This window comes from Phalacrocorax carbo, chromosome 1 (genome assembly GCF_963921805.1).
Source record: "Phalacrocorax carbo chromosome 1, bPhaCar2.1, whole genome shotgun sequence".
Classification (NCBI taxonomy): domain Eukaryota; kingdom Metazoa; phylum Chordata; class Aves; order Suliformes; family Phalacrocoracidae; genus Phalacrocorax; species Phalacrocorax carbo.
In genome coordinates this window covers 209781124-209808631 of record NC_087513.1, presented here as the reverse complement: position 1 = coordinate 209808631, position 27508 = coordinate 209781124, and the positions used below count along the sequence as shown (strand labels likewise).

General features: G+C 43.8%; 2 protein-coding genes across 3 annotated transcripts in view; one reads left to right on the top strand and one right to left on the bottom strand.

Moving 5' to 3' along the window:
* The window catches only part of ME3 (malic enzyme 3), a 130839-nt gene extending 123183 nt beyond the window's left edge, over positions 1 to 7656 (bottom strand). The window contains exon 1 of one of the 2 annotated variants that reach the window (XM_064441405.1): positions 7246 to 7656. In XM_064441405.1, coding sequence (XP_064297475.1) covers positions 7246 to 7455 — 210 coding nt within the window. In that variant the 5' untranslated portion in view covers positions 7456 to 7656. The remainder of the gene's footprint in view (positions 1 to 7245) is intronic. The other variant, XM_064441404.1, reaches the window with a different exon arrangement.
* Positions 1 to 27508, top strand: part of PRSS23 (serine protease 23) — a 289202-nt gene that overhangs the window by 220081 nt on the left and 41613 nt on the right. The gene's annotated exons all lie outside the window — the stretch shown is intronic.

The window sequence follows — 27508 nt, the reverse complement described above, 5'->3', positions numbered from 1 at the left end:
GTCAAACTAGACAACTGAGGTAATCCTGTAAGTTTACAAGGTGATCTTGCATATCTATTTCTGCTGTAAGGCTAAAAAAAAAAATTTTGCCACTCACCAATTTCAATGTGTTGCACTGGTAAAACAACATATTTTTTGTTATATAAGACACTCGGTGTTTACATAAAACATTCTCACCTTGTAACAGGAATTAAAATCCACATGCTGCTCCTACTAAAGTAAAACCCTATTAGAGAGCCAGTGTTAGTTTATGGGTCTTTCAGGTATAGAGGTCACACAGCCCGATCAGCTGCAGGGCTCTCCCCCCAGAAGGAGGGACATTGTGCATTGAGACGCAAACCTCAGGATCCCGAGCAGTCAGTTTCTCTTACCATCAGGCTTCAAATCAGAACAGTGGAGTCACTAAATAGCTTCCATCTCTTGCTTCTTTCCTTTCTCAGCTCTAAACGAATGCCAGTAACAGCAGCTAGAGTGTTCCCCTGGACATGGCTGCTACAGAAGCTAAAGAAGAATTCAGTTTACATTCTCTTTTTCCAAAAATCAAACAGAATTTGCTCTAGGTCCAGTTCTGTTCAGCAAGAGCCAGACCTACGACACACCAAAAGCAAAAATTCAGGGGTCAAACTCTGCCACACAGCACTACAAAGCTGCCAGACCCATCTCTAGTAGGTACCTTACTGCACGGCAAATCCATCTGAAATCAAAACCAAGCCACAAAATATTGCTCTTCCCTTCGTCTTGTGAATTAGCACTGCCCTTCAGCGGCTCCAGTTAAATCCTCACTAATTCTGATGAGCACCAATGACTCATCTCGACGTACAGCAGCACGCAGTATCTAACATCAATCAAGTTATATGTCATGATACTTACATGGGGCAAGGCTTGAAGCCTGCCGAGGTCAGCGGAGTGAAGACTGTTTACAGGACCAGCCCCACATCCAGTACGCTCAGTCTTCCCGCCAACATCCACAATGCTTCTAAAGTAATGAACTGGTGGTTTGCCACACGTTTCACTAGACACAACGAATAGGAATGCTGAACGAGCTGTAACATTCAGCCCTAGATCCATTCTAACTGCAACAATATCAATGTTCATGCTATTTATCAAACAGTTTGTGTTACTGAAGTGCAATTTTTATTCCAGCACCAAAAAGCTTAGTCCATCCTATAAAACAAAAGCTACATTCAGTCTTGGCTCTACTCTATCAAAACATGCCTGGTGTAAGGATTAAGGCTTCCCTAAGAGAAAGGTCACAGTAAAAAGAAAGAGACTTAGGCAGCTGACAAGCTGATGATTTTCCACAACTTAAAGGCAATTTTAAAAGTATTTTTATAAGATACACTTCTCAGAAAACAGAAACAAGCATTTTGGTCCAAACCCAATTTATTTTTATTAATAACTTATAGTGACTGCAAGCACAAACTCAAAACTTATGAATGCTGCCTAATCTATACTTCCAGACCTCTCAGTTCATTTACAAGGTTTAAAGGCAAAGCAAGGACCAACGTGTTACAGAGTTAGTACAACACAGACCAAGGCAGGGTCTGCATCAGCACTCATCTCACCTTGGAAGCAACAGACTTGCTCTGCACCTCCAAGCTTTTCCACAAGACCTCTACCCCCAAAGCATTAATGGCGTCCCAGAGTGACAGTGTTGGCAAAATATTGTGCAGAGGGACAGGAAGGCAGGTGGCCTCCTGGTTTGACTATGGTAAGGGAGAGCAACCAGAATCCAAGCTGGGGAAGCAAAGGGACTTTTGCAAGCTGCTGCCAATACCAGAAGCATGGGCAGATTTAGTTTGGGCTTAGTTTGCTGATCACACCAGTGACAAGTTCTTTGGTATGAAAACATTAGGAAATGCCATTGCCAAAAGATACTTTGGACTCAAAAAAAAAAAAAAAAAGCTTGACATTAACACCAAAGAAAGAAAAAATGAAACTCCACATGCCAGGATGAAGGCCAAAACAAATCTAACTGAGCAATCATATTTTCAGAACACTACCACGTTTGCCAAAATACTGGGCCAAAGCTCATGTCCTCAGAGTTTGCTTCCAGCAAAGTCAGTGGTGATACACCTAGGCTTGGCTGATGAAATAAAGAATGAGTAAAAACATTAAAACAACCTCTCTGCCCTGGATGCCACTGATGGCCCATCGCACTGCGTAGTGCTCCAGCTCACTCATGTTTCAACTCTAGAAGAGTTGGAGCATGATTTGATAAAGAGCTCTCTCAGCTGTGGTTGGGCTTGGGTCAGAAGTGGCCCATGTGCTGCAGGGCTTGGCCATGAAAATGCCTGATATCCCTACAAACTTGAGAGTCCTATCAGGTCACTTCATCTACACGAGCATCCCGTCTCCAGCAGCAGCCATAAACCTTAAGAAGAGTAAATGGCACAGGTAAATAGGATACTCTTCTCCCCTGCATGCTCCCATCCTTTCATCATTTTCAGTTTGGGGACTTTCTAAGCCAGGTGTGGTTTCAGCGTATTTAGTAACTGAGTGGAATTTTTTTTTTTTTTAAGTGAACTTGTCCCCTAAAAAAACTTGCTGGAATAGCTACAGGCTCCTGAAAAATAAGAGGGGAACTCCCAAACTCTGCCCACCTCATACTCTTTGCAAAACATGAACACATGGTAAATTAACAAATGCTGGGGGTCACACAGCTGCTCAGAGCCCTGTGCCCACCTCAACAGTTGGAAGCATATCCAGACCTAAAGCTAGACAACCAGAAACTCCAGTTGCACAAATAAAACTTTGTGGATTTAGAGAGGAGATTTACTAATTTGAAAACAGAATCCTGCCTCGATTTGACCTTGCCAACTGCCATTTCACATGCACTATTCTTGTGCTCTTTACTAATTTTGTTTAAATGCAATCATTTTACAAATCGCTACTTTTAGGCCCATTTCACCACAGTTGCAGAGTACAGCCAGGTGCAAGACTGTGTCATCTCTTCCCAGCTGCAGAGGCAAATTACTGACACTGTGTTCAAAGAACCCTCAAGTCAGCTCAATTCTCGTTCCCTCAAAGCTGAAGGACAAACAAACTTTCTGCATTTTAATGACATGAGCACCAGCACATTCTAAAAACACTGCAGAAACCCAGAGGAACTCTTTAAAGTTTCATTCTTACAAATCCAGACTGGTAATTTTGTTTTGTTGGGTTGTTTGGGTTGGGTTTTTTTTTTTTTTGATACTTCATTATAACACATTCCATGAAGAGAAATGGAGAGCATGCACGCACATCAGAAAAGTGCAGGGTGTTACCCAGATGTACGCAGAAGACCCCAAATACTGATCTCTACATTGCACCTTGCAGAAAAGTTCAGCATATTATCTGTTACACATCTCAGCCCTTCAAATACAGCAATATCCTGCCACTCTGGAAACAAACTGTGACCTCCAGCTCTGCGCCTTTTTGCTGTGGCAATTCTCCAAAGAGGCACGCTTTATCTCAAAATTAGGACTTCCAGCAAAACGGATGCAGTGCCATCAACCTTCCAACTGAGCAGTGCAGAACTAGAGGCAATCTGAAGTCATGAACAAAATTACAGTTGATTATGGACAAGATGTTTGGGTCCCTAAATGTGTGTGGTCAAACTGGGAATTGTCCAGCTCAGTCTGTGTTAAAACACAGAGAAAGCATGTGAATTTCATGGAGTCCCTGGAAGAACTGGGGAATCATGACCATCATGTCTGAGACAAGAACTGCACAAATCATAAGAACTGACAGCAGCGTCAAGAGAGGAGACAACATAGCCTTGACCACACCAAACACAAGGCAACTTTGATAAATAAAGTAGTGGGTAGAAGGTGCCCCATCTTTCCTCTCAGGATCTGAGTGTTGATTTAGCTTTTCCCGAGGCTGAGGCCCCACAGTAGAACAGTCTTCTCAGTAAGTCCAGCACTGCTGCTGCCCTGTCAGCAAGTCACTTAATGACACATAGCCCAATCGTCTAACAAATCCTCCTGGAACCCACCTTGAGCTTGGATCGCCACAGAATGCTCTTACTGGTTCTCTGTGGTTATCTGACATTTTTAGGTTTTCCAATTTTGCAGCATACAAAGGCAGGAAAAGAAGAACTACTACATAAGGCACTTCACAAAAACACGTGACAAGCTGTTTCTCATCCTCCTATTATTTCTGAGACTGTTCTGTCAACTGAGAACAACTACTATTGCCTTTTAAGACTGCAAATAGCCCTCAGAAGAATGCTGACATTTCCCCACGTCCCTGCCCTTAGATCAGACAGGGCTGTGACACTTGCCAACAGAAGGAAGAACCGTACCTGAATAGTAAAAAAAAAAAAAATACAGTGCACTTAGTCTCGTCAGCATAGATGAAGCATAACCAGTTCTGTCCTCAAAGTTCCTCCTACGGTCCAGCGATTTAAGCTACAAGATTTCCTTGTACATGACTTCCCCAAGGTCACACAGAAAGTCTGAGACATAACCAAACCCAGTCTCAGAGATGGAACCCGGTCTTGCCTTAACTGCAAGGCAGTTTTTTCCCCTAAATTTTCCCCAAAATGGCTAGTCAAGCAAGCTCTTATACAAATGCATTGAGTGGTCAAATAATTTAAGAACTGGAGATAACTCATTTACAATCTGTGCTTAATACAGCGTTGACACCCTTGATCAATATTTAGACATTTAATTCCTTTACTCCAGAAAAACAAGCCAACTTCACATAGTAATGATGAAAGGGAAGAAATAACTGCAAAATTTTTGCCTCCATCACTTGCTTTTGCTGATATTTAGGGTATTACAGAGGACCTGGCAGCAGTGACTTCTAAGTCTGAAAGGCTTCCACAAAGCAGCTTTGACCTAGTAAGCAAGCAAAGACTTGGATCGATAGCCTCAGACTGTAAATCTGTCCATGGTTCTGCTGGTTCTTTATTCAGTAAATACCACACACTCCACAGCTTTAGACTGATACTTTAAACTTCACCTAAAACCAGCCAGGGCTTTGAATAAAGCAGCAAAACACTTGCTAGCCAAACCCTCATTTTAAAAGACTTTTTGAAAGGTTCTTGGAGAGATGAAACGACTGTACCCTGCAAATCAGCCTTCGATCAGTTGAAAGCTTAAAATAAGATCCGCTGTAGAAAATCAGCAATGGCCCCTTGCCCACATTTACCTACCAAACAGGTAAATGGTAATTGCTTTGCGATGAGAGTATGACAGCCGAAAAACTTCTCAAGATCCCTAATTTTGACCTACACCACTGCAGCACAGCAGACCAAAGGGCCATCTCTCATACTCTGACAACATGGGAATTGTCTGAAATACCCCATTTCAGCTGAGGACAGTCAATTCCTTAGATACTACAACAAACTCTTAAGAGCAACAGAGAAATAGAAACCTGTTTAGAAAAGTTTGGAAAGAGGGCCTGAGCATTTACTAATGACTAGTTACTAGTCACCTAGGTGCATAAACAGGCGGTCCTTATCTCTTACAACACTTATCAGCCATTTCTGTCCTCAGTTGGATGTTCTGTAGGTGACTATATCAACAAGTGTAAGGTCTGTACTGGAAGAGGAACATAACAACGTAAACAGCAAACACCCAGGCTGGAGACGAGCTGGCAGACTTCTCATAGCCAATTAAACATGGCACATGGAAATATATTTTACCTCTAAAGGAAGCAGTTTTCTTCCCTTCTACCCACATGGGCTAAAATGTCATTCAGACTTAGAGAAATACTTTCTTTCACTGAAAGGGGAGAAAACAATTTAGAAAAGCTCAAGTTCTGAAAATCACCAAATGGGACATTCAAAACTCTGCTCCTGTGGTAGTCAGAAAACATGAGATAGGTTCAACCATTTGTGTGTTATTATCGTATTACACTGAGCAAAGGGCAAAGGATTAATTTTTCAGTTTGAACTGATTTTATATAAGACTGCTAGAAACATTAGCTGTGTCACTCTTTATCATCAAACACCAAAGCGGATAAGCCAGATGCTAAAGAAAAACCCATCAAAACCACTTAACACTGGTGAATTACTGTCGCTTATGAGATAGTTGGCAATTCCTCTTCTCTCCAGTCTTACAGACATTCACTGTGTAAGGATTCAAACCAGATGGCCTACAAAGCTGTTGCCTATTGAGTAATATCCTGTGTCATCGTGTGCCTTGGTCCTTAGGGGTGCACCTCTATGGGTGCTGAAAGGGTACCAGGAGACGCAAGCCAAGCGCACCACATACTGCATGAAGAGCTGTGATCCAAAGAGTCTCCAGCCCAGAAGGTGACACAGGAGGCTTGTACACTGGGTAACTACAAAACAACCAGCTGACAAGCAGTCACAGCCCCATCGGCTATCAGTATCATGTTTAATACCTCCTTATTTTTAATGTAATTAATTTATTTGCAGTTACTTCTAGCAATATTAATACAAGAAGCTGAAACCCAACGTTCTAGAATCTGACGTATTTGACCCCAAAATTTGCACCCAGATTTAGTTCTTTTTTTCCCCTTCAAATTATGGAAAGGGATGGAAAAGTAGGGTGGGGATATATGGGGTCTCATTTTACACACCTTACAGACTTTGTTGAAAACCTTTCTCCTAAAGCTTTTCTCTTCATTTTTTCAGATGTTGAGGTTTGCTCAATATTTAGAGCAAAGACATCTTCATCTGGTCAAAACATGATGTTTAGGTACCAGAACGCATGTTGCTATGGGTATACTACGGAAGGAAGCTTTGCAACAAGAACAACCACACATGCTTGTTTTAACATGAAGGCATAAATGACCAATTCCAATTTACACGTGTAATACAAGGTATATCAAAATACCCCAGGTTTTGGTATTGGATTTTTGGGGGAGGCTATGATTTCTCCTGCCGCTTTAGTTTGAGATTATGGGCAAACGGCTTCAGGTTCTTGCCAAAGGCACTCCTGCCCTACGCGGGCTCTTCCAGTGGACGGCAGGGAGCCAGGCTCCGAAGGACGCCGCCGATGCCCAGCCAGCAGCCGGACACTCATAAAACTCACCCTGTGCTCTGTCAGGCCAAGGCGCGACCACTCGCCCTGGCGCTTCGCCCCGCTTCGGGAGGTTTGGGGGGCTTTGCTTTGGCTGCACGCTGGGGACAGACATGGGCAAGGCTGCTGAAATACAGCGCGGGACACCTGCGACCCCCGCCGAGCGCCTTCCCCCGCCTCGGCGAGGCCGCCGCCGAGCCCCTCTCCCCTCCCTCTCACCCAGGCCGCCCACGGCCCTGGAAAACAGGCCCCCAGCGGCACCGACCTTGTTGAGGTGGGGGTTCCTGGTGATGTCGTAGCCTCGCTTTTTGACGGCCAGGGCCCCAGCGCGGGCGGCCGGGCTCCCCCCGGCCTGGCAGCTGCAGCCCCGCCTGAGGCTGAGGAGAAGCGGCCTCCGGCCGGCCCCTGCCATCCGCAGCAGGCGGCCGCCCGCCCCGCCACACACCGGCACCATCATCATCATCATCATCACCATCGCCCCGCCGCGGCTGCTCGGGCGGAGGCGGCCGTAGCGGCGAGGGGCGGCGGGCGGGGCGGGAAGGGAAGGGCGGGCCCGCCCCGGCCAGGTGCGCCCGCCCCGGCCCCTCACGGCGCGACTGTCCCCGCCGAAGCGAAAGGAAACCCGGGAAGCGGATCCCGCCTCCGCCCCGCGGCGGTCGCGCCTCCTCCGCTACCTGTTAAGGCTCGGCCGGCGGCTGAGGGAAGGGGGCGCCGGCTGTGGCCCCGCCTCCGCCGGGGAGAGCGAGCGGGCCCGCGCCGCCCCGCAGCGCGGCCGGCCGGAGGGGACGTGAGGGGGCTTGCTCGGCTGGGGGGAGCCCTCCCGCCATCGCGGGGCCTGAGGCAGCCCCTCGCCCCGCCGCCGCCTCGCGTCTCCCCTCTCGGCCTTGCATTTTCCCCCTAACCAAGGGCACCCTGAGAGGAAAGGCCGGCCCCGGACCGAGGGGAGCGCGGTCCGCCCCGGCGGCAGCGCCCGGCTGTGGGGTCCTGGGCAAGGGGCCGGCGGGGGGCGAGGGGCGAGCTGCTCGGAGGGGCTGCTGGTCCTCGGGAAGGGCTCGGCAGACACCCCTCCTTCTGGGGCGAGAGCGGCTGCCCGCAGTTAGGCGCTCCAGCCGCCCACCAAAATCTATATATATGCTATACTGCATATATAGTGTATATACTATGTATATTACATATATTTTAATATATTGTAATCTCTATATCCTATTCACTGAAGAACATAGGTCCCTGCATCGATTTTTTCAAATAAATGAGCTCTTTTGTCCTTTCAAATGCTGATGTTACCATTACTACTATCACTTCTCATATAAAAACCCCATGCCCGGATTACTCCCCCAAAAAGTAGAAGATTCACATTCAAGTCCATCTTCAGATCAACCCCGCTCCCGGACCTGCGCCCCCATCGCGAAGCTCCGGCCTGCTCTGGGTGAGGGATGGTCTCCGGCTTCTCCTTCCATTTGTCCTGCTGTCAGCAGATGCGTTTTTGAATATGCTTTCACATTTTGGAGGATAAATGACAGAGGCTGTGCAGAAAAGAATGGACTGCAGAGTGCAAGTTGTTAATTAGAAGAGGTCTGCTGTGCACTCATCATGTCCCTCAGCTGTGCTGCCGTGGCATTTTATAAGCACTCCACAGAATAGAATAACTATTTCAGTTCAATTCCATAACCTTATGATTTCTCCCTAAAGAGCATAAGGCTTCATGCATTGCCCTCAGCATGCCCAGGATATTCACGCCTCTGCTCTAAGACAATGATTATATTCAAACCTGATACTTGCGGACTGTGGCCACTAAATAACTACTAGAACCATTGGGAAGAAAACTCCCCCCCCCGTCAGATACTTTCTGAGAGTGAGGTGGGTTGTCTGGTCTTTTTTTTTCTCCCTTTCCTTTCAAATATCAGAAATTGGCCATAAATGGAGATGCACAGCTGGGGAGACCCAGACAGCGGGGGTAAGGAATATGTTCATCACTGAGGCCAGATTATGATTAGGGAGGTTCTTAGTGCATGGAAGACACAAGAAGGAATGTGCCATTATTATTGCTTTTATGCATAGCTATAAATTGGAAAAATCTTGAGATTTTACATCAGCTTGAGAATTGAGAATTGTGAGGGTCACTTTGAACAAAAACAAAGTCAACATCTCACCAGCTCTTCAAAGCTTTCCTACCCTCACCAGCCATGTTGGTCTTAGCCAGCCTAAATTTGAGTTATTCTCCACCCCTCCCCAGGCTTGCTGTAAATTTTGCTGTCGTTGTGGCAGTCATGGCCATTTGACAGGACATTTGACACTGCTGTTTGTAGGAGAGTCCATAACACTAAACCTCTGGTTTCTTGAGCCACTCCTGGTGAGCAAAGATAAAAAAAGAGGAGAAACTTCCCTGACTGCTTTGCAAAAGAGTACCATTAAGTTGTTTGAGGAGATTTACCTGATAGACTAAAAAGTGCCAAGCTGAGAGCCTGCACAATGAGGCTGCTTTGCACAGCTGAGAAGTGTCTCATGCAGTAGCATCAGCTCTCCTAGCAATAGGTGTCCTTCTTCAGGCTCAGAGCAAATGCAATTACTGCTCCTTCGAGATTCTAGACAAGCCCTTCGTACTTGCAGGACCTAATTCCACCATCTAGTGCTTTCTTACAAAACTCAGAATAAATCTCAAAGTGAAGTTCACTTTGCCCAATTTGTAAGCGTGCCTCTCCTTGGAAAAAGCAGCCTGCAATTTTGTGTTGAAAATGCCCTAGAGAAGGACAGAACTGCAGCATAATTTGACTGTGTATGTCTAAGAGGGAACTTAAAACTCTTTTAGACTACATGCAGAAGTTCTCTTTGGGGACCACATGCTTGTCACCTCTGCTACGAACAGCAGAAAGAGAGACAGTTAGTTTTGTTTGAAGTAGTTCGCTAACTAGTAGCTTTAGCATCTTGAATTGTCTGGAGCCAAAACCATCATGCATTATGGCGTTATGAAAATACCTGGGAGGTGAGGCATGGGCTTCATCGCTGCCTCCTTCATAAAGGAAAAGCTCTACTCTGAACAACACAGAGACAGTATTTAAAAAAATACTACACTGCAACCGGAAACGTAGCCAAAGCAAATTTTTCACAAAGTATTTTGATATTTTTAACCCAGTATCTGTAGGCAGAAAAGATTTCCTTGCACATTGAATATTATTTCTTCTGTGCATAGTGACAGCTGGACACATACACAAGCCCCACAAGAATGGAGAAAGAGGGAAAGAGAATTTCAGGGCTGGATATGTTGTTATGTCACTGTAAGTAGGCGGAACAAATAATTTGGGAGGATTTCAGACATGCAATGGAGTAAATTTCCAACTTTTTGGAAATACAGAAAGGCCCATAAAAGTGTAAAACATTAAGTATTATCTAGTGAAAACAACTTTTTTTTTTACAGTAATAATGTTTTACTGATGAAAATGGGTGTTAGCACAGGGTGTTTTCATTTCTACAGAAGTGTTCCAGTTTCTCCATGATGCTGAAACCCTAACTAGTCTCCATTTTGAATTTAAAAAAATCCATTATAAGAAAATAATTTACAGAGGACAGATTTTCTAATAATTTGTCACTGTGTGAATTTACTTTTGGGTCTGATTTACTAAATATAATACATTTAAAAACAGAAGGTCCAAAATTTTGTCTGAAATAGATTTGAATCTTTAGATCAATCCAAGCAAGAATAACTTTTATTGAGTCTTTTGCAGAACTGATTGCTTAAATTTACTCATCTGTAGCAAATACTGAGGATACACGTCGCTGTCTGAGAGAAGGGCAGGACATTTCTGGCTTCTGTATCTACAAACCATGGAGGCTGCACCTCTTAATCCTCTAAACCTTCTGGTCGACCTTACTTAATTTTGTGTCAGAGGACAAGTAAATGACTAACTACTATTAAAGACAAGATGCAAAAGCGCAGATATCAGCACAGCTACCATGGCAGGCAGACACCAATAATGAACAACAAATTTATGGTCCGTGTTTGCTTGATAAAAGGCAGGGAAGCTGTAGGAGGAGGAAATAAGACATTAAAAGGCCTTTCCCACAGCACGTGACTGCTGGCCAGGCTGAGGGCTTTGGTCTGTTCCTGAACGGTGCAGGGAACTGTTATTTCTTGACATTGGACCTGAGCGAGTGAAGGTAACTGTGACACCTCTGTCGGCTGGGCTCCAATTTACTAAACAATACTGGAATTTTATTCTGCCTCTTAACGTTCTTTGAGAACTCGTGAATCACGGCCTCTTTTTGTATGAACGTGAGCAGAACACCTTTTTTTTTTTTACTGGGAATGGCCATAAACTAGCACACGGTGAGCTAACAAAATTAACTCATTATTGTCAAAGGATTTCACACAGTTTTCTCAAGAGTAAATCAGCTTTTCCTGCCTAATACTGTTCCAAAGCACAACAAAATAAAAGGGCTTTGGAGCTTGCTTTGGAGCTTGTCAGGCAATGATGTCCCAAAGCAGCAACCGAAATTGAGAAAGCTCCCTGAGTTGTTGGTTCAGCCTCTGGCTGGGGGCACAACTTCCACCGTATCCCTGGGAGGGAGTTATCATATAAATCTCAACTTTGCATGTCTATCTACCCATCAGCACTGGATGGAGGGTCATGACAAGACCATAGAGCTGAGTGTGAACTGTCAGAAGAGAAGTCTGTTTTCTTTTCCTGGCCCTGAGTTGATAGAGTCATTATCTCAATTTCAAGAGCGCCTGGAGATACATCAGTGGCCTTGCACAGTAACCCCTCAGAAGTTTATGGTCTGTATGTGCAAGAGGGACAAATCCAGGAAGGGGAAGAGAGACATCGCTAGCCTGGGGCTACAGGACAGGTCAAACAGCAAAGGTGGGAATTCCAGCACACCCCTTCCACAATGGACTGGCAAACAGGTGGGGAGGGAGGGAACTGCTGTATCTGTAGTATCTAATTTCTAAATGGGCTCCAGAAATGGCTGCATACAGGATGTCCCACTATTGGCCGCTGAGGATGTAGGACAAGGCTTTCAGAAGGGTTATTTTTAAAAAGCTCACAGCTTTTTGAACATTTTTGGTTTATACCCACACTGCCACAGGAAGATATATATACAGAGAGATATACACACATATATATGCTTTTGACTTTTAGAGGGAAGGGACCTCTAGGGACCATCGAGTCCAACCCCCTGCAGTGAGCAGGGACACCCTCAGCTAGATCAGGTTGCTCAGAGCCCCGGCCAGCCTGACCTGGAATGTTTCCAGGGATGGGGCATCTGCCACCTCTGGGCAACCTGGGCCAGTGCTTCACCACTCACATTATAAAAAATCTTTTCCTTATATCCAGTCTAAATCTATCCTCCTGTAGTTTAAAACCATCACCCCTTGCCCTGTCACAACAGGCCTTGCTAAAGAGGTTGCCCCCACCCTTCCTATAGTCCCCCTTTAAGTACCGGCAGGCCGCATTAAGGTCTCCCCGCAGCCTTCTCTTCTCCAGGCTGAACAACCCCAGCTCTCTCAGCCTGTCTTATTGTTACTGTATGGACTCTTTCACATATTTTATTTTCTACATTTTAAAATTCTAGCTTATATTCTTCTCAGAGGAGGGATGTACATTTATAAAAGTAAAAATAAGGTTTTCTCTGCAGCCATGAATTGTCTCCATGCTGTTGTGCAGACACTGAGTAGCGCCTTGCCAGGGGACTTCTCGTCTTTTACCTCCTATTGGCTGACAATAGCCATCAAACTGATTTTTTGCAGCTTAGTGAGAAACAAATTACAAATGCTGGGTTTCTAAAATTTACCTGGCACTGCAAAATAAAGCTTGAATTTGATTTAGATTCTTTATCTCCAAGATGCAGTTTGCTTGCTGTCAGATGCACATGAATGCACTTTGCCTAACCTGCAAGTTGAAGGCAAATTTGATTGAAGCTACGATTAAATTCTGATTAAAAAACTAGAAAGACTGTTACAAAAGAAAGCTATAAAAGCAATGAAATGCATGCTTATATTCAGCACTGAGCTCTTACAATTTTATTTAAGCTATTTTTCAGCAGCAGGAAGGAAACAATGGTTTGTGGAGTGGGATTCTATATACACTTGGGGATTTGCGGCTTGCTACAGAATGCAACTGAAGTTTCAAAGCGTGTCATAAGAGCTAATTTATTCCTCCAGTAATTTAAGAAACTTCTTTGTGCTGTGGCCTTGCATTTGACAGTTTGGCATCTAAGAGAATGCCAAAGAAATACTCTTTAAACTTACCAGAGAATGAATCTCTAACATAGAAAGAGGGACCTTATACTGCCTATTCTTCTGTGGCATTATCTTTTCTCTCAGGAAATGAATTGAGCTTCAGTTATAAATGTACATTGTAGTGGTTTTCAAACCACATACCTTGAGAATTCTTGGCATTGTGCAGCCATGTGTCTCCTGGTTTATTAGATTTTACAGAGACTATATACTATCTGTTCACGCAGACTGTTAATTTAAGTCCATCGTGACACAAGAAGCACAACAGGGGCCGTGAGTTCCGTGAGTTTTGATCTGGACCCCTCTGTTCAACAAACAGTGGCAAGAAAAACAATAAGTGCTACCGAGGAGTCTGGAGCCAGCAGGATCACAGATAGCTGTGGTGAGCTCCCCATGCAGGAGGTGATACAACATTTCCATCTGCTGTAACATTTAGACTGCTCTTCTGATCAGGTGCTGATCTCTTCTCTCTGGTGACCGATGACAGGACCCGAGGGAATGGCAGGGAGATGTGCCAGGGGAGGGTTAGGCTGGGTGTTAGGAAAAGGTTCTTCCCCCAGAGGGTGGTGGGGCCCTGGAACAGGCTCCCCAGGGAGGCATCACGGCACCAAGGCTGGTGATATTCAAGGAGCACTTGGACAAGGCCGTCAGAGACACGGTGTGAATTCGGGGTGTCCTGTGCAGGGACAGGAGTTGGACATGATGATCCTTGTGGGTCCCTTCCAGCTCAGGGCATTCTATGATTCTATGATTCTTGGTCATATTGCTGTCCATAATGTATGTATATATATGCATACATATATGGAAAGAGAACTTTTGTAGGGTAATGTATCTATAGTAAAATATATACATTATAAAGGTATGCTTTAGCTCAGTTAGAAGTTATGGGCTCAATACAGGGTATCAAACTGGGTCAGACCATGGGATTTGAAGGCACCACAGGGATCATCACGCCAGCCTTTCGCAACTGCAAGCAATTATATACTTGATGTTTAATCCACAAGGATTCACAGAAGTCTGCTCCAGATGCAGCAGCTCCAGAACTCTTCTGTTGACCTCTAACAAATACAAGATGTAAGGTTACAGTCAAAACATCACAGATGATCGCACGCCATGCTAAAATAGCAGAACCCTGCAATGGGATCCTCTCTGGTCTTAAAAATCTTTATTACTGCAGCCTGTCCCATGCAGCAAAGCTCAAAGTCCTTTTTGTTTTTTCATATAAGCTAACTCTGTATTTTCTCACACACGTTACAGATGGAGGGACATGGAGGGGATTCTTGTTCATGGTCACATACTCAGACAGTGACGGAGCTGGGAGCAGGATCCATACATCCTGGCTGTCAGTCCGTTGCTTACATTGTCATCTATCACTAGGCTCCCTTTGTCACAGTTTACTTCCTTGACATACACTTTCATGATGTTATTCTTCAGCAGGGAGAGACTACACTGTCATCCAGACAAAAACCATCTGCAGTTGTGCAATTAAGGCCTTAATCAGACCTTTGGACCTCTTTCCTGGCTTTGGCTAGTTTTAAGTGATAATGATGGCAGTTTATACTTACACCTCTTAAAATGAAAAATGAGCATTGAGATGAATATGCTTCAGTCAGTAAATTCTCCTGTCCTCTCTAAAATGAATGTTGGCTTTTTTGTTGTTGTTTTCCTGCCATCTTACTGATGTCCAAAGCAGTACGTTAACCCTGTAGTGCACACACATGATCCTCAGGATCCAAATTCATGAGGAGAAATGGGCAGAAGAGCAAAGACAATGCACTATTTAATATCTGAATTTCTACTAGACAGAATCAGTTTATAGTGTTACACAGTATTATAATTCTGATTTATTTTAAAACTGATTTTTTTCATAGGCATAGCCTTTGATCTTCCTCCCATAGAAGGTGTCATGGGTTTTACAGTAGGTTTCAACAGGACTAGAATACTGCTATAAATTTTAGTCATTTGTTTAATAGAAAAATAATTTTCTGTACAGTGCAAGAGCACATTTTTACATCTGGCATGACGATACTATTTTTAAGTAACATCACATGTGTCTAAACAAAGGTATCAATGACAACAAGGAGGTGGGTATTCTTTTTCCTCAGAAGTCAGTTTGTTATTTAAAGGAGCACAAGTAGTAATGATGTGCCCTAAGTATGACCTGCACCCTTATTTTTGCTAGAAAACTTTGTGCTACTAAGAGATTGCATTAACAATACAGATTCATTAAAATGATGCTGAGTGAGACTTTGCATCTCACAAAAAAAGATAAGATATCCTGATAATGCCTTGTGATATAAAAGAAGTCAAGGAGGTGATCAAAGACTCAGGCTTACGAACAAAAGCTTTTATACAAGTTACTGAGGGGTAAAATTACTGTTTCAGCTGATCCACCCACGCGCATCCTCCCTCGCTGCTGCTGTGAAGGCAGTTTGAGGAACCCTAATTACAAGTGAAAGTACACTACAGTGATCCGGACTACCTTCAGCCTGACTGCACTAAGCACACAGGCGTTGGGTTAACCAGCTTCTCAGTAGCTCACATTTGTCATGGCATGGGAACACATACATGTAGAGCTGATATGCAGCAAGTTTAACAAATCACAGTAACCAAAGTTTTAACAGTCCTCTCTGGCTTTAAAGCGAGAAAATATTTATCATCGTACCAGAGTTCGGTCAAAGGAGGTTTTAATAACGATTTACGGCCACAAAAGTGAGTATAACACATCTCTGAAAAATCTTTTTCAATTGTGCAAAATTGCAAGTAGCACTTGACCTTAGTAGTTCAATAGTTTCAGACTGGATATAAGGAAGAAAATTTTTACAACAAGGGTGGTGAAGTGCTGGCCCAGGTTGCCCAGAGGTGGCAGATGCCCCATCCCTGGAAACATTCCAGGTCAGGCTGGCCGGGGCTCTGAGCAACCTGGTCTAGCTGAGGGTGTCCCTGCTCACTGCAGGGGGTTGGACTCGATGATCCCTAAAGGTCCCTTCCAACCAAAACCAGTCTATCATTCTAATTATTTTAGGTCATGTTCTGACTTTCCTAAGGCTTCTAGGGCAGTATGAGTCTGTATGATGAAAGGACAAGACAGTGTGAGAAGCTTTTAATAAGAAACGATAATTTATACTTGATAAATGTATTCATTGGCTTCTCTGCCTATGTGATTTTTAAATGTTTTACTTATGTGTGTGAAAAGGTGGGTTTTAAAAAAAGCTGTTTTTGAATACTGCAAAATGAGAAAATAAGACAGGTTGCAAATAAAGGAACGTTATGAAAATACCTGCAGAGCTAAGTAAATCTGGATACCATGAAAGAGAAAATATCATGAAGAAACCTCCATGCCTGCATGCAAAGCATTTCTTCACCCTTCTCTCTACAACCAGGCAGTTCATTTTTTGAACCTTATTCCTAGAAGACAAGCCTTTTTAATGTTAGGTGGAGCATTTTCCAAGTGCTATATATATGTATTACTCTTTATACTCACCCCTATCCCAAAGGATATCTTCCTCAGCGGGCAGGTCTCCAACATGAACTGTAGGAAGAGTAAGCACTGGAAGAATTCATCTTCCAGCCTGGAAGGTTTCTCAGCCTCTTGGAGAAACTGGTGCCAGTATGGTACAAGGCCCTTTTAGAAATCCACTTTAACTCAACTGGCCTCTGTATAATTATATTAGTTCTGCAATGAACAATCAGTAGCTATCAAGTGAAGTTGCAACCACTGCCACCTAGTAAAATCATCTTGTTAAGCACTGTATCTGAAAATGTACTTTCTTTAAGCTCTTTGGCAAGGGGAAAATGCCCGCATGAAATTTCTAAGCAATAACCAGTTCGCAGAGGGCAGCAGCCTCCTGCTGAACTTTGCTGTGCACCCAGTTGCACATGACAGAGCTTTTCACAGGTATACGGATGAGATACAGCACTGATAAGAGAAGTAAACAGCTGAAAGTGAGAAGTAGTTTGAAAGGTCAGCTGCGCATTGAATAGGTGCAGATGTACTCAGCCGCTGGCACGCTCTCGTACCTGGAGCAGAGCTCTCAATCTTGCTGCCATTTAAAAAAAACCTGTGTGTAATGTCAGCATAAATGTTTTGCAGTGTCCTACGCAATGATAAACGAAAAAAAAAAAAATTGACAGGCTTCTTAAATCATGTAGCGTAAAAGCATACTATTTACATAAGCAAAGCAAAACTGTTTGCTGGTTTTCTCATTAAGCACTATTTTTTGGCAAATCAAAGGTTTACAAAAAATTTTATCTGTTCATCAAGTCTTCAATCAGTTCTATAACCTCCAAGACAATCTTCCAAAAAGCCTCTGGGTCTGACTTTAGGACACTTTGAGACTCTTATGTCTCTTAAAACAAATCAGGACAAACATTTTTAAGTCAATGAGCTGATAGCTTTGACTGATATAAATCATTGTAGCTTTTCTTGACATCAGCATTTTTCTTATTTACACTAGCAGAAGTTTAGGAGACTTGCATCACTGACTTGATCACTTCGTTCCAAACACATAGCATTTTTCCTGAATGCTTGTAGCTATAAATACGTATTTATTACAGAGACAAGAAAACCAGAAAATAGGAAATTAGTACTTTAAAAGGCTGTTGAATAGAAGTGCAGGAAAGCTTGCAGTTCTAGAAGTCAATTAATGTAGATAGTCACCTGCGAAATCTCTCTCAGATATGCTGCTGAGGGGACATAACACAGTTTAAGTAATATACTTCATGTCACGGAGTCTAGATGCCTGAGCCAACTGTGGGAAGGAATCTTCATGTGTTCATTTTCTAATCAGAACTGCTGCCTATCATTAAAAATCGTGGTCTGCCAAGCTCCAGCTGAAGGTAGACTTTGCGCTGAAGCTGCTGGCAACTGGGCGGATCTTCACTACTGCTGGCTCTTTGAGGAATTCACTTCTGGCACAGGGGTGGACAGCTGGCTCTGCTGATGTTGTAAACTTCTGCAGCACAAGTCGCCAGACCTAGTGTGTCAGGTTTTTTTTCAAGGGAAGGAGAGGAAACAGCAGTCATAACACTGTACCAGGCAGACATGGGGTTGGGGTTTTTTGGTTGTTTTTTTTTTTTTTTTGGCAAATAGACTTTCTTTACATCACAGTGGGGAATTCTGACATTGTGCAGGGGATGAATGAATAAGTAGGCAAAGTAAGAAGACTCATTACTTGTAGCTGTAATGTGTGTGCAAAGGCTGCCAGTGCATCCATACGGGCTACTGGGGCCAGGCAGATGCCTCGGAGGCTTCCAAAAGCATTTTCAATGCACGGAAAATACCACAAGTGAAAGTTAATGCTTTATGAATTGCCATCTGCTACGTGGGGAAAACATAGACCATTGTCATGGTGAACAGGGCAAAAGGGCTAACTTATGCCTTAGTGAATCTTAAATGATGAACTAATTTGTGTTACTTATGGAATAGGAGGGGACGATACAGCAAGCCGAAGGTCCACCCCCAGGGAGCTCAGGCTACCACCATTGACAACTGTTGGCATGTGCAATGCTGATGAATAAGCTGATTCTCCAGGGCTGAGTGGAGGCAACTTGTCACCAATACAGAGGGGTCTGCGATCAGCAGAGATTGGTTCTTAAATGAGGAAACACTCCTGTAGAATCCTAAAAAGCAATCTGATGTCAAAATATCGTCATGTCCAAAACTCCTATCGAAACTGATGTGAAACTATTTGTCTGTATCCCAACATCACTACAGCCAGCAATGGAAGGAGTAGCGGGGGAGAAAGGTAGAGAGACATGCCAAGTTCAAAGCGTACAAATTATAGATCGTCTCTAAAATCTGAAGACTTGCTAAGATCAAAATATTTCCACAAGATAAATCATGCATCTAGCAGCAGCATGTGGGTGGAGTATTTGTTCGAATTATGCACTAGCAGATATTTCACTGAAACAGTTGTGAATGTCAACATGGCCATGGGCAACTACGCACCCTCCTCAGCTTTGACATTTGATTAGCAGAATATATAAGAGTTCAGAGCAGTGAGCAATGGAGTGTTATTGGAACAAATTTTCAAAACCAAACCACTAGAACGAAGAAGAGGAAAGTGTTACCGTCTCGTTATCATAAGACAAATTATCACCTGCTCAAGTGTCAAATTGCCAATGTGCTGTAGTTAAACTTTGTGTAACAAGAAAATGAACGAAGGATCTTTTGAAGCCCAAAACCATATAAAATGCTCCGAAGACATTAGATGTTGCTAAACCACTGAAAAGAGGACGGCTGGTCTAAGCTAGGCAAACAGAGTCTAATCTTGAGCGAAGAGAGAAAGATGTCTCCAGAGGGCACTTTCTTCCATCCTAAGCTAAGGCTTTAAGAGATGGTGAATCACCAGCTGGGAAGTGCCTTACTCCTCTCATCCTAAAGCATGGGGGCGTATTTTCGAGCTGCTGTCTAGTATTTAAACAGACAAAATTGATTAGGATTAATCATTAGACACCAGTTGTGACAGGCCTGGTTTACGTGCCTTGTTCACTACAGTTTAGAAACTGAGTTACAGCAAAGTTTATTCTCCTCTTGCTGAAGCCAGCTGCCTCCTCTGCTGTGTATTTCACACCAGTATTCATTGGGAAAAGCTAAACTTTCCCTGTAGTGAGAGAAGCGTTTCAGCTGACAGCTAACTCCTGGTTAGATGTTGTATCTCTAGAAATGAGATCTTGGTAATGCAAGGATTAAATCTGAAAAAGAGTGAGGTCTACATGTGTGCTGTAAGGAGGGTGGAAGAAAAGAGAAAATACAGAAGAAAAATTCCTTTGGAGTACTGAATGTGCTGGGAACCTCTGGTATGGCACTCTGCGTACCAACAGCTGTAACCGAAGCGCACAATGACCCTCACAGCGTGCCAGGCATCTCCCCCGTTCACATACAGGCAGATACCAGAAATCATCCCCTTCCCACTCACATTTTCTAAAACCTGGATGTTTACTGCCAGATGCTCAGCTGCATTTCGGAGCCTGTGTGAGTCACTTAAGTGAGGGCTTATTACTCACTGCTGAGCAATAGCTAAGGAATTAGGAGCTCTGGGGCTCCTGTGTTGTGGTCACTATATACACGATGTTAAATACGGCAGGTTTGCCTGGGAACCCTCCGAGTCATCCCTCTTTTTCTTTTATTTATTTATTTAGTTTTCAGCAGGGTTCAGGGACAGGGTGTTCCTGCTTTCTGGTTATTTTGTTACCCTTGGGTGAACAAGCAGACAAACTGTGCAAGAAAACGGATTTTATTCATTGTGGGAAAGTGAGCGTATACGGGGGAAAAAATGTGTTCCACATTCTCTCCACATGATGAATTTAAGATTCATGTGGAGATAAACCAAAAATACCCATGAAAGGGTTTTGGTTTTTGCATTTCATTTCCACAGGAGATTCCCAGAGTTGTTTGTTTGAAATAAACAACATAAAAGGAGACCCTCTGCCCACTCTCTGATGTGAAGTAATTAATGGCTGGATAAGCATTTCCACTCTTAATTCTGCTTTTCATCTGGTTTGTTTTAAAAACTTTACTCCAGACATGAACTTAACATGTAATAATACTTCGCATTTAGAAAAGCCTTTCATCTGAGCAGCACAAAGTGCTTTGAAAATATTAGTCAATTAAGAGTCACAATATCATAAGAGATACAACCTTTTTTTTCAGAGAAACTGAGGTATTCAGGGTCAAACACCCTGGTGACATATATGTCAGAGATATGACAAAGTATTGGAAACCCGGATTTCTGTTCATTAGTTCAGATAACCATTTGAACCCATCACTGGTTCCATGTCCTACTTACAGATGGCTTTTTTATTTTTCATACTGTGAAGAAATTTCAAACAATTATTTAACTAAATATGTTCTATGTAGCTAGATGCAGCTTTAGGTTATGAGGTAATAATAAATAATAGATAATAATAAAGATCTTGTGGTGTGTATAATCATCCTGAATCATTGTAACAGACCCCATTAATGAAACGGTGGGAGTCACCCACTGCTGATCTGCAGCCACCTTACGGGTGTCAAGCATCAAATATTAACAGCGTGCTACATTTACACTGCAGCAGAGTTTAAAACAGATAATGCAGATGGGAGGCGGAGCGGTAAATTGTACCTACCTGGGGCAAATTGGCCCTTGGTCTCATGGTTACTGAGATTCTAGATGAGGTTTAGTCTGGGTAATTTAGGCAACTGACCTACACCCGAAATTTCCAAAACTTAGTACAACAATTAATGACCATTATAGGCCGGGTTTCCCTGGCGAGTCACTGGAGTCACTGGAGAGCTGGGTGCTGTTGTAGGTCTCCAATGGGAAAGCCTGTCTAAGTTTAGGTACCCAATTTAGGTGCCTCTGGAGGTTTTCAAAGGCACTTACCTCTGTCCATTGGCCGCACAGACCGTATGGCTTCTGAGTTTTAAAAGATTGCTTTGTAGATGGATAAAATTCAGGGTACAGCGTAGGTGCTTCCATTAGACGGGTTGGATGCATGTCTCCTGCTGATGTTCTGCAAATATTGCAGTGGAGTCTACGTTGCCCAAGTGTCGCCCCACCTTGCTGCAGCATTCAGGGCTTGCTCAAGGACCTCTCAGCCCACTGTTCAGAGCCGGCCACCTCCATGAGAACATGCAAGTTCATGACATGATACAGCCAAACTGCAGGTGAAAATCTTATTTGTATGGGACAAAGAAATGAATGCAAAAGTCTCAGTATTTTTTGTTCTTGCTCATTCTACTCAGGTAGGACAGCTGCTAAGATGCTTTGTACTGAGGCAGGGAAGATTGCCCTGCATGGAGCGACATTTGGCCAAAGCCTGTGGGTGCTCTGTGTATTATAGGAACAACCTATAAAGGACCGAGTCAGAAATGATCCTTGCCCCCTTCCAACCTTGCCACCTAGTCTATGGAAGACTGCAGAAGGTGGTTGTAAGAAGCAGTCAGAAGGAACTGAAGGAGGAAAAGAGATTTTATGGGAAACCGCAGGATTACAATGCTCTAATGAATGCACAATCAAGCAGTTTCAAGTCAAGTAATAGCAAAAGAGTAAATTATATGAAGCAGCCATAAAATCAATAAAAGCGAGAGGAGATGCCTCTCCTGACCATCTGCCCAGCTGCAAAGCAGTCAGTGTTTCCCTGTAAGCATTGTGGAACAGTGTGACACAAAAAGTAGTGGCAGGTGTGGGAAAAGCTAACAGGCAAGCTGGAGGAGCTGAAGCTGGGTTTTTTAAGGTCCTAATCATGTCCTGAGTCCCAGAATTCACAAAATTAAGCCAACGTGGACAGCAGTACCCTGATATCTTACTTAATTTGTGACATTCAGTTTGCTACCGATATCCCATTTTAGAACAAGACAATCCAATACCTTAGTTGAGAAACAAGAGCCCTGGAGAGAAGATCACGGTAGGGTCCATTTGTGGTACTGCGGAGAGAAAAATGGAGGGAGGGGATAGGTCCTCATTAGTCCTGGTCATTTCTATTTCCCTTTCTGAATGTGTTTTTTTACACTAATTACAATGATCAATCAAATTTCAGTACTCAAGGACCACCATATCTGCTCCTCTCATGGTCTGATATCCAATGGAGAGATTAATTACCAGTGTTTTACACTTAATGGCATAAACAAGACAAAAAAGTATTAGTATTTCAGTGAGTTTGCCTCCAAACAAATAAATTTAAACTTCAGATTACATGCTGTTCAAATCCCACAAAGACCTCAATGTCAAAGTTTGCATATAAGCCTGTTCCCTGACCTTTATCAGAAGAAAACGTTTTTCAGCTTTAGCTCTGGAGATGCAAGAGCAAGGAATGCAGTGATTGCTAATAAGCTACACAGCACACAATGTGCTGGGAAGATTGCAGAGTCATGCATTACTCTAGTGACTTTGAGGGGGAGTGACAGTCCTGCTCTACAGAATATTGATCACCAAAGCAGCTGCCAAAAAAAAAAAACCCCAGCAGTGAAATACTAAATATACATTGAACTCGGCCATTTTTCACAGTATCTCTTTCCAGGATTTGTAACTGAACAACTTGAGGCATGAAATGGTCCTGTTTGCATTGGCTGTGTATTCCTTCTGAGGAGCCCTCTGTAACTATGGTGTCAAAACACTTCCCATCTTCAACTTGCTAATTCTTGCTCCAGTCTCCTGTGATTCCCGTTTTTCAGTAGGGGACATGCACCATAACTAACAGTGACCTTTTTAGGATCACATAGGAGTTCAGTGTTAAAACAGAGGAGTTTCACCTGTCCAGCCTAGTGCCCTAAGACTGAGGCCATCTTTCCCATTCAGATTTTCAATAGGTTCTTTGGTGTAATCATCTTTTCCATTGAATTGTTACAATGCCGAGTGCCCTAGGTCTTCTGATTGCAACCGCAGTACGTATGAATACAAATAATCGTCATGGCACTGTACAAGAAGTTGGGGAAGCTGCACACAGTAACAGGAGGCGACTCTAAACCGGTGTATAGCACAGAAAGCAACGGCAGCAAAGGGACTGCTGCGTACAGAGTTTAGACTTTGGTTTGTGTCAAAGTTTGTGATGTTGCATCTTCTTTTTTTTATTTGGATTAATCTAGGGCCATTGTTGGTGATATAAAATCCTTCTGACAGATCACTTGGGGCATGGCCCACTGTGATCAGGGCAGCACATTCAATCTCTGTCATTAAATAGCGCTGCCTTTAATGCCCAGAGGTGAATGACGTTCTGTATTTTACAATGTGGCAAATGCATCTGGCAATGTTCAGATATGGGTTATGAGAAAGCATTTCTTTACAGGCACGCATGCAAACATATAAAGCTGTTCTGAGCAAGGTCAGAATAATTCACAATACATATTTTGGCTCGGCTTGAAGATCATCTGCAAAACCTACATACAGAAAATTGCAGGCAAGACTAATAAAAAATTTAATGAGCCTTGACCAGAAGGAAGAGTTTATTATGCTTTGGTTTAATAGTCCTTTCAGCTACTCTTTCCTCATGCCAATAAATATTGGCCATTACCTGCACATGAACCTTTTTTTAGCTCACCATGAATCACATCTCAGAAAAGACACTAATGGGAAGTGTGTTTGTGTAGACAGTCAATGGGTTGGGAGGACCAAAACCCGACCTGGTATTTTACATCCACAGCCAGAACAATTACATCAGAGTCACTTCTCTGTCTCAGAAGTTAGTTTCAAAATCCAGTCTTGTTTATAATGAACTATTCCTTTTTAAGGCCGATGCCAGAAGATTGTTTTACCTATATTGGAAGTTATGTTTTTTGTCTGATAAAAGTCCTGCTTGAATATTTGAGATTTATGCTGTGGAGCACAATAACAGGATACGGTCACATCAACAACTGGCTGGAAGTTTTGCTGGTGGTGAACTTCTAACACTTCAGCTGTTTTGTGGTAACAGCCCTTTGCATGCTTCATCCCCAGCCGCTGGGGAACAAGCTCCCCGCAGTCAGGGCACGTTTCCCATGGAGTGCGCTCCGGCAGTTACCAGGGTGTGACTGATGCTCTGCGTACCCGCGTCCCAACTAGCCCCTCAACAACGTGTTCACGGGCCTAAGCCCAAGACATTTACAGCTGCCACATACAATAACAGGGACTCTTTAGCGCCAGATAAAGAATGCTTTTGTCATGGAAAAGGTTTTGGAAGTTGACAGAGGGTGGGAGCAACAGCTTTGGCAGTGAGTGGGTTTTGAGATGAACTTTGAAGGAAGAGGAAGGAGGATTCTTGGGGTGCAGAAAGTCTGAAGTGCTAGGGGCTTTTTTTTCCGTCTAAATAACAAACAAAGCTGTGACCACAGTGTCTGCCCATCCTGAGTCCCTGGGATACTGGAGGGAGGTGATGAGTTATTAGAAACAGCTGAAATATTGCTTTAAAACTCTGGTAATTAATCCTGTAGCAATTCAACTGTCTCCATAACTTCCTTTAATAGGAAATTTTCCTTCCGCTGTCTGAACAATGAAGACATCTTTTTTTCATATTATTTTATGTCAAAAACTTGTTTTGAAATGAGTTTGTCAGATCTCCCTGAGTGAGGCTGCACCTACCAACTTAACCTGCAAATGTGAAGAGCCACCACAAAGCATAAAACAAATCACTTCACTGAAAAGTAAACAGTTTGTAGTGCGTAACCATCCCCCTGGGCACGATCACATCTGCGTTCCCAGTGCTAGGTATCCAACTTGGCAGGGCACCACTGTTCAGCTTCTGAAAACAAACCTGCGACCGCAGCAGGAGAGTGTCACGGGCTCCCTCCCACAACCAGCTTTAGCTGCCTTCCAAAGCTGGAGCTGGGACGCAGCCTGTGAAGAGGTGCCAGTAAGGAGAATTGTCCTAAGGATAGTAAAGGGCAAGTCTGCACCTCTGGATGTGTGAGCGTGTATCCCATCAGTACTAGTGCACAGGTAAGACAGTCTATAGGACACCTAGGAATCTGCGTGCTGAAAACCCCAACAATCTAAAACCCTCATCTGCAAGATTAGGAGGCAGGAACACACATGAAATAGGTGTTAATCGTGTTGTTCTTGCTCTGCACAACACTGACTCATTCCTTCCATTTTGACAGGCTATATCTGGAAAAACAATGCTGGATGGTGGCTGTGTGTTGCCTACAATCCTGGCAGGGACACAGCAAGATGGATCACACCTCTTTTTATAGATGTAAAAAAGCCAATGGTGAGAAGCAATCAAGATGGAAGAAGGCATTTCTGTTTACTCCACAAAGCTGTTTGAGAAGCAGGTATGTACTGTCCTGTCCCCTCCACCCTTTTGTCCAGGTTACTTTGTCACTGGGACAGGTTCTCATCTCGCCTACCTGGGGGTAAAAATGTGCGGTCAGTGAAGGTAACCTGGCCTCGCACCCGTGAGCTCAGCTTGTACTCACCTCGCTTTGCTCCCGGGTATGTTAGATGAGTACGTGTTATCTAGAAGAGCTGGAGGATTTCTTTGAGGCTCTGACACAAAATTCACATGGGAATAATTCCTTAAAGCAGAGCCACATCCTCCTAATGGAGCTCTACACAGAGTTGGAAAGAGTGCTGGGAAGGTTTAGAAGAAGGATCAGCAGCAGTAACTGAAGGATGCTGACAGGAGAAGGGAGGAAAGGGTCTCAGGCAGCTTTGAAAGAGTCAACCTCAGCTACCAAAAGGTCTTGCTGCTGTCCTGTTTTGAGGATAACCTGCCTCAAATGCCTTGGTTTAGACTGGCACTTAAGCTTGATGCTGTAAAAATATGCTGCAATGTTGTCTGAGAGCTTATGGGGTATAAAGTAAGACAGGCAGTGTGTGATTTGCCCATGACCATGTAGGGAGCTGTGGCAGAGCTGTGCTTTTTACATGGGTCTCTGGAGCCCCAGCGCCTCTCTAAACCCCAACCTTGTTTGCTGATTGCAGGCGGTACAATTTTCTTATTAACTGCACAAAGCCTGAATGCAACAAATGTCTGAAAGGCAGCTATACTAAACCAGTATTGTGTCATGTAATGAAATAAAAAGAAGCACAAATGTTTCTCACAAAAATCCACAGGATTATGAACATTTATAAGAAAATAAAACTAACCGCAAAACCGAACACCTTCAGTCCCCACTCCCCCTAGAGTATGCTGCAGTGTTCACTTCTGCCAGCAGGGAAAGGATGGGAGAATCAAAGAATCATTAAGGTTGGAAAAAACCTCTAGGATCATCAAGTCCAACCATCAACCCAACACTACCATGTCTCCTAAACCATGTCCTCAAGTGCTGTGTCTACATGTCTTTTAAATACCCCCAGGGATGGTGACTCCACCACCTCTCTGGGCAGCCTCCTCCAATGCCTGACCACTCTTTCAGTGAAGAAAGTTTTCCCTAATATCCCATCTAAGCCTCCCCTAGCACAGCATGAAGCCATTTCCTCTCATCCTATCACTAGTGATTTGGGAGAAGAGACCGACCCCCACCTCACTACAGCCTCCTTTCAGGTAGTTGTAGGGAGCGATAAGGTCTCCCCTCAGCCTCCTTTCTCCAGACTAAACACTCCCAGGTCCCTCATGTGCCCCTCGTAAGACTTGTTCTCCAGACCCTTCACCAGCTTCGTTGCCCTTCTCTGGACACGCTCCAGCAACTCAATGTCCTCCTCGTACGGAGGCGCCCAAAACTGCACACAGCACTCGAGGTGCGGCCTCACCAGTGCCGAGCACAGGGGCACCATCCCTGCCCTGCTCCTGCTGGCCACACTAGTGCTGGCACAAGCCCAGGATGCTGTTGGCCTCCTTGCCCACCTGGGCACACTGCTGGCTCATGCCCGGCCAGCTGTCAGCCAGCACCCCCAGGCCC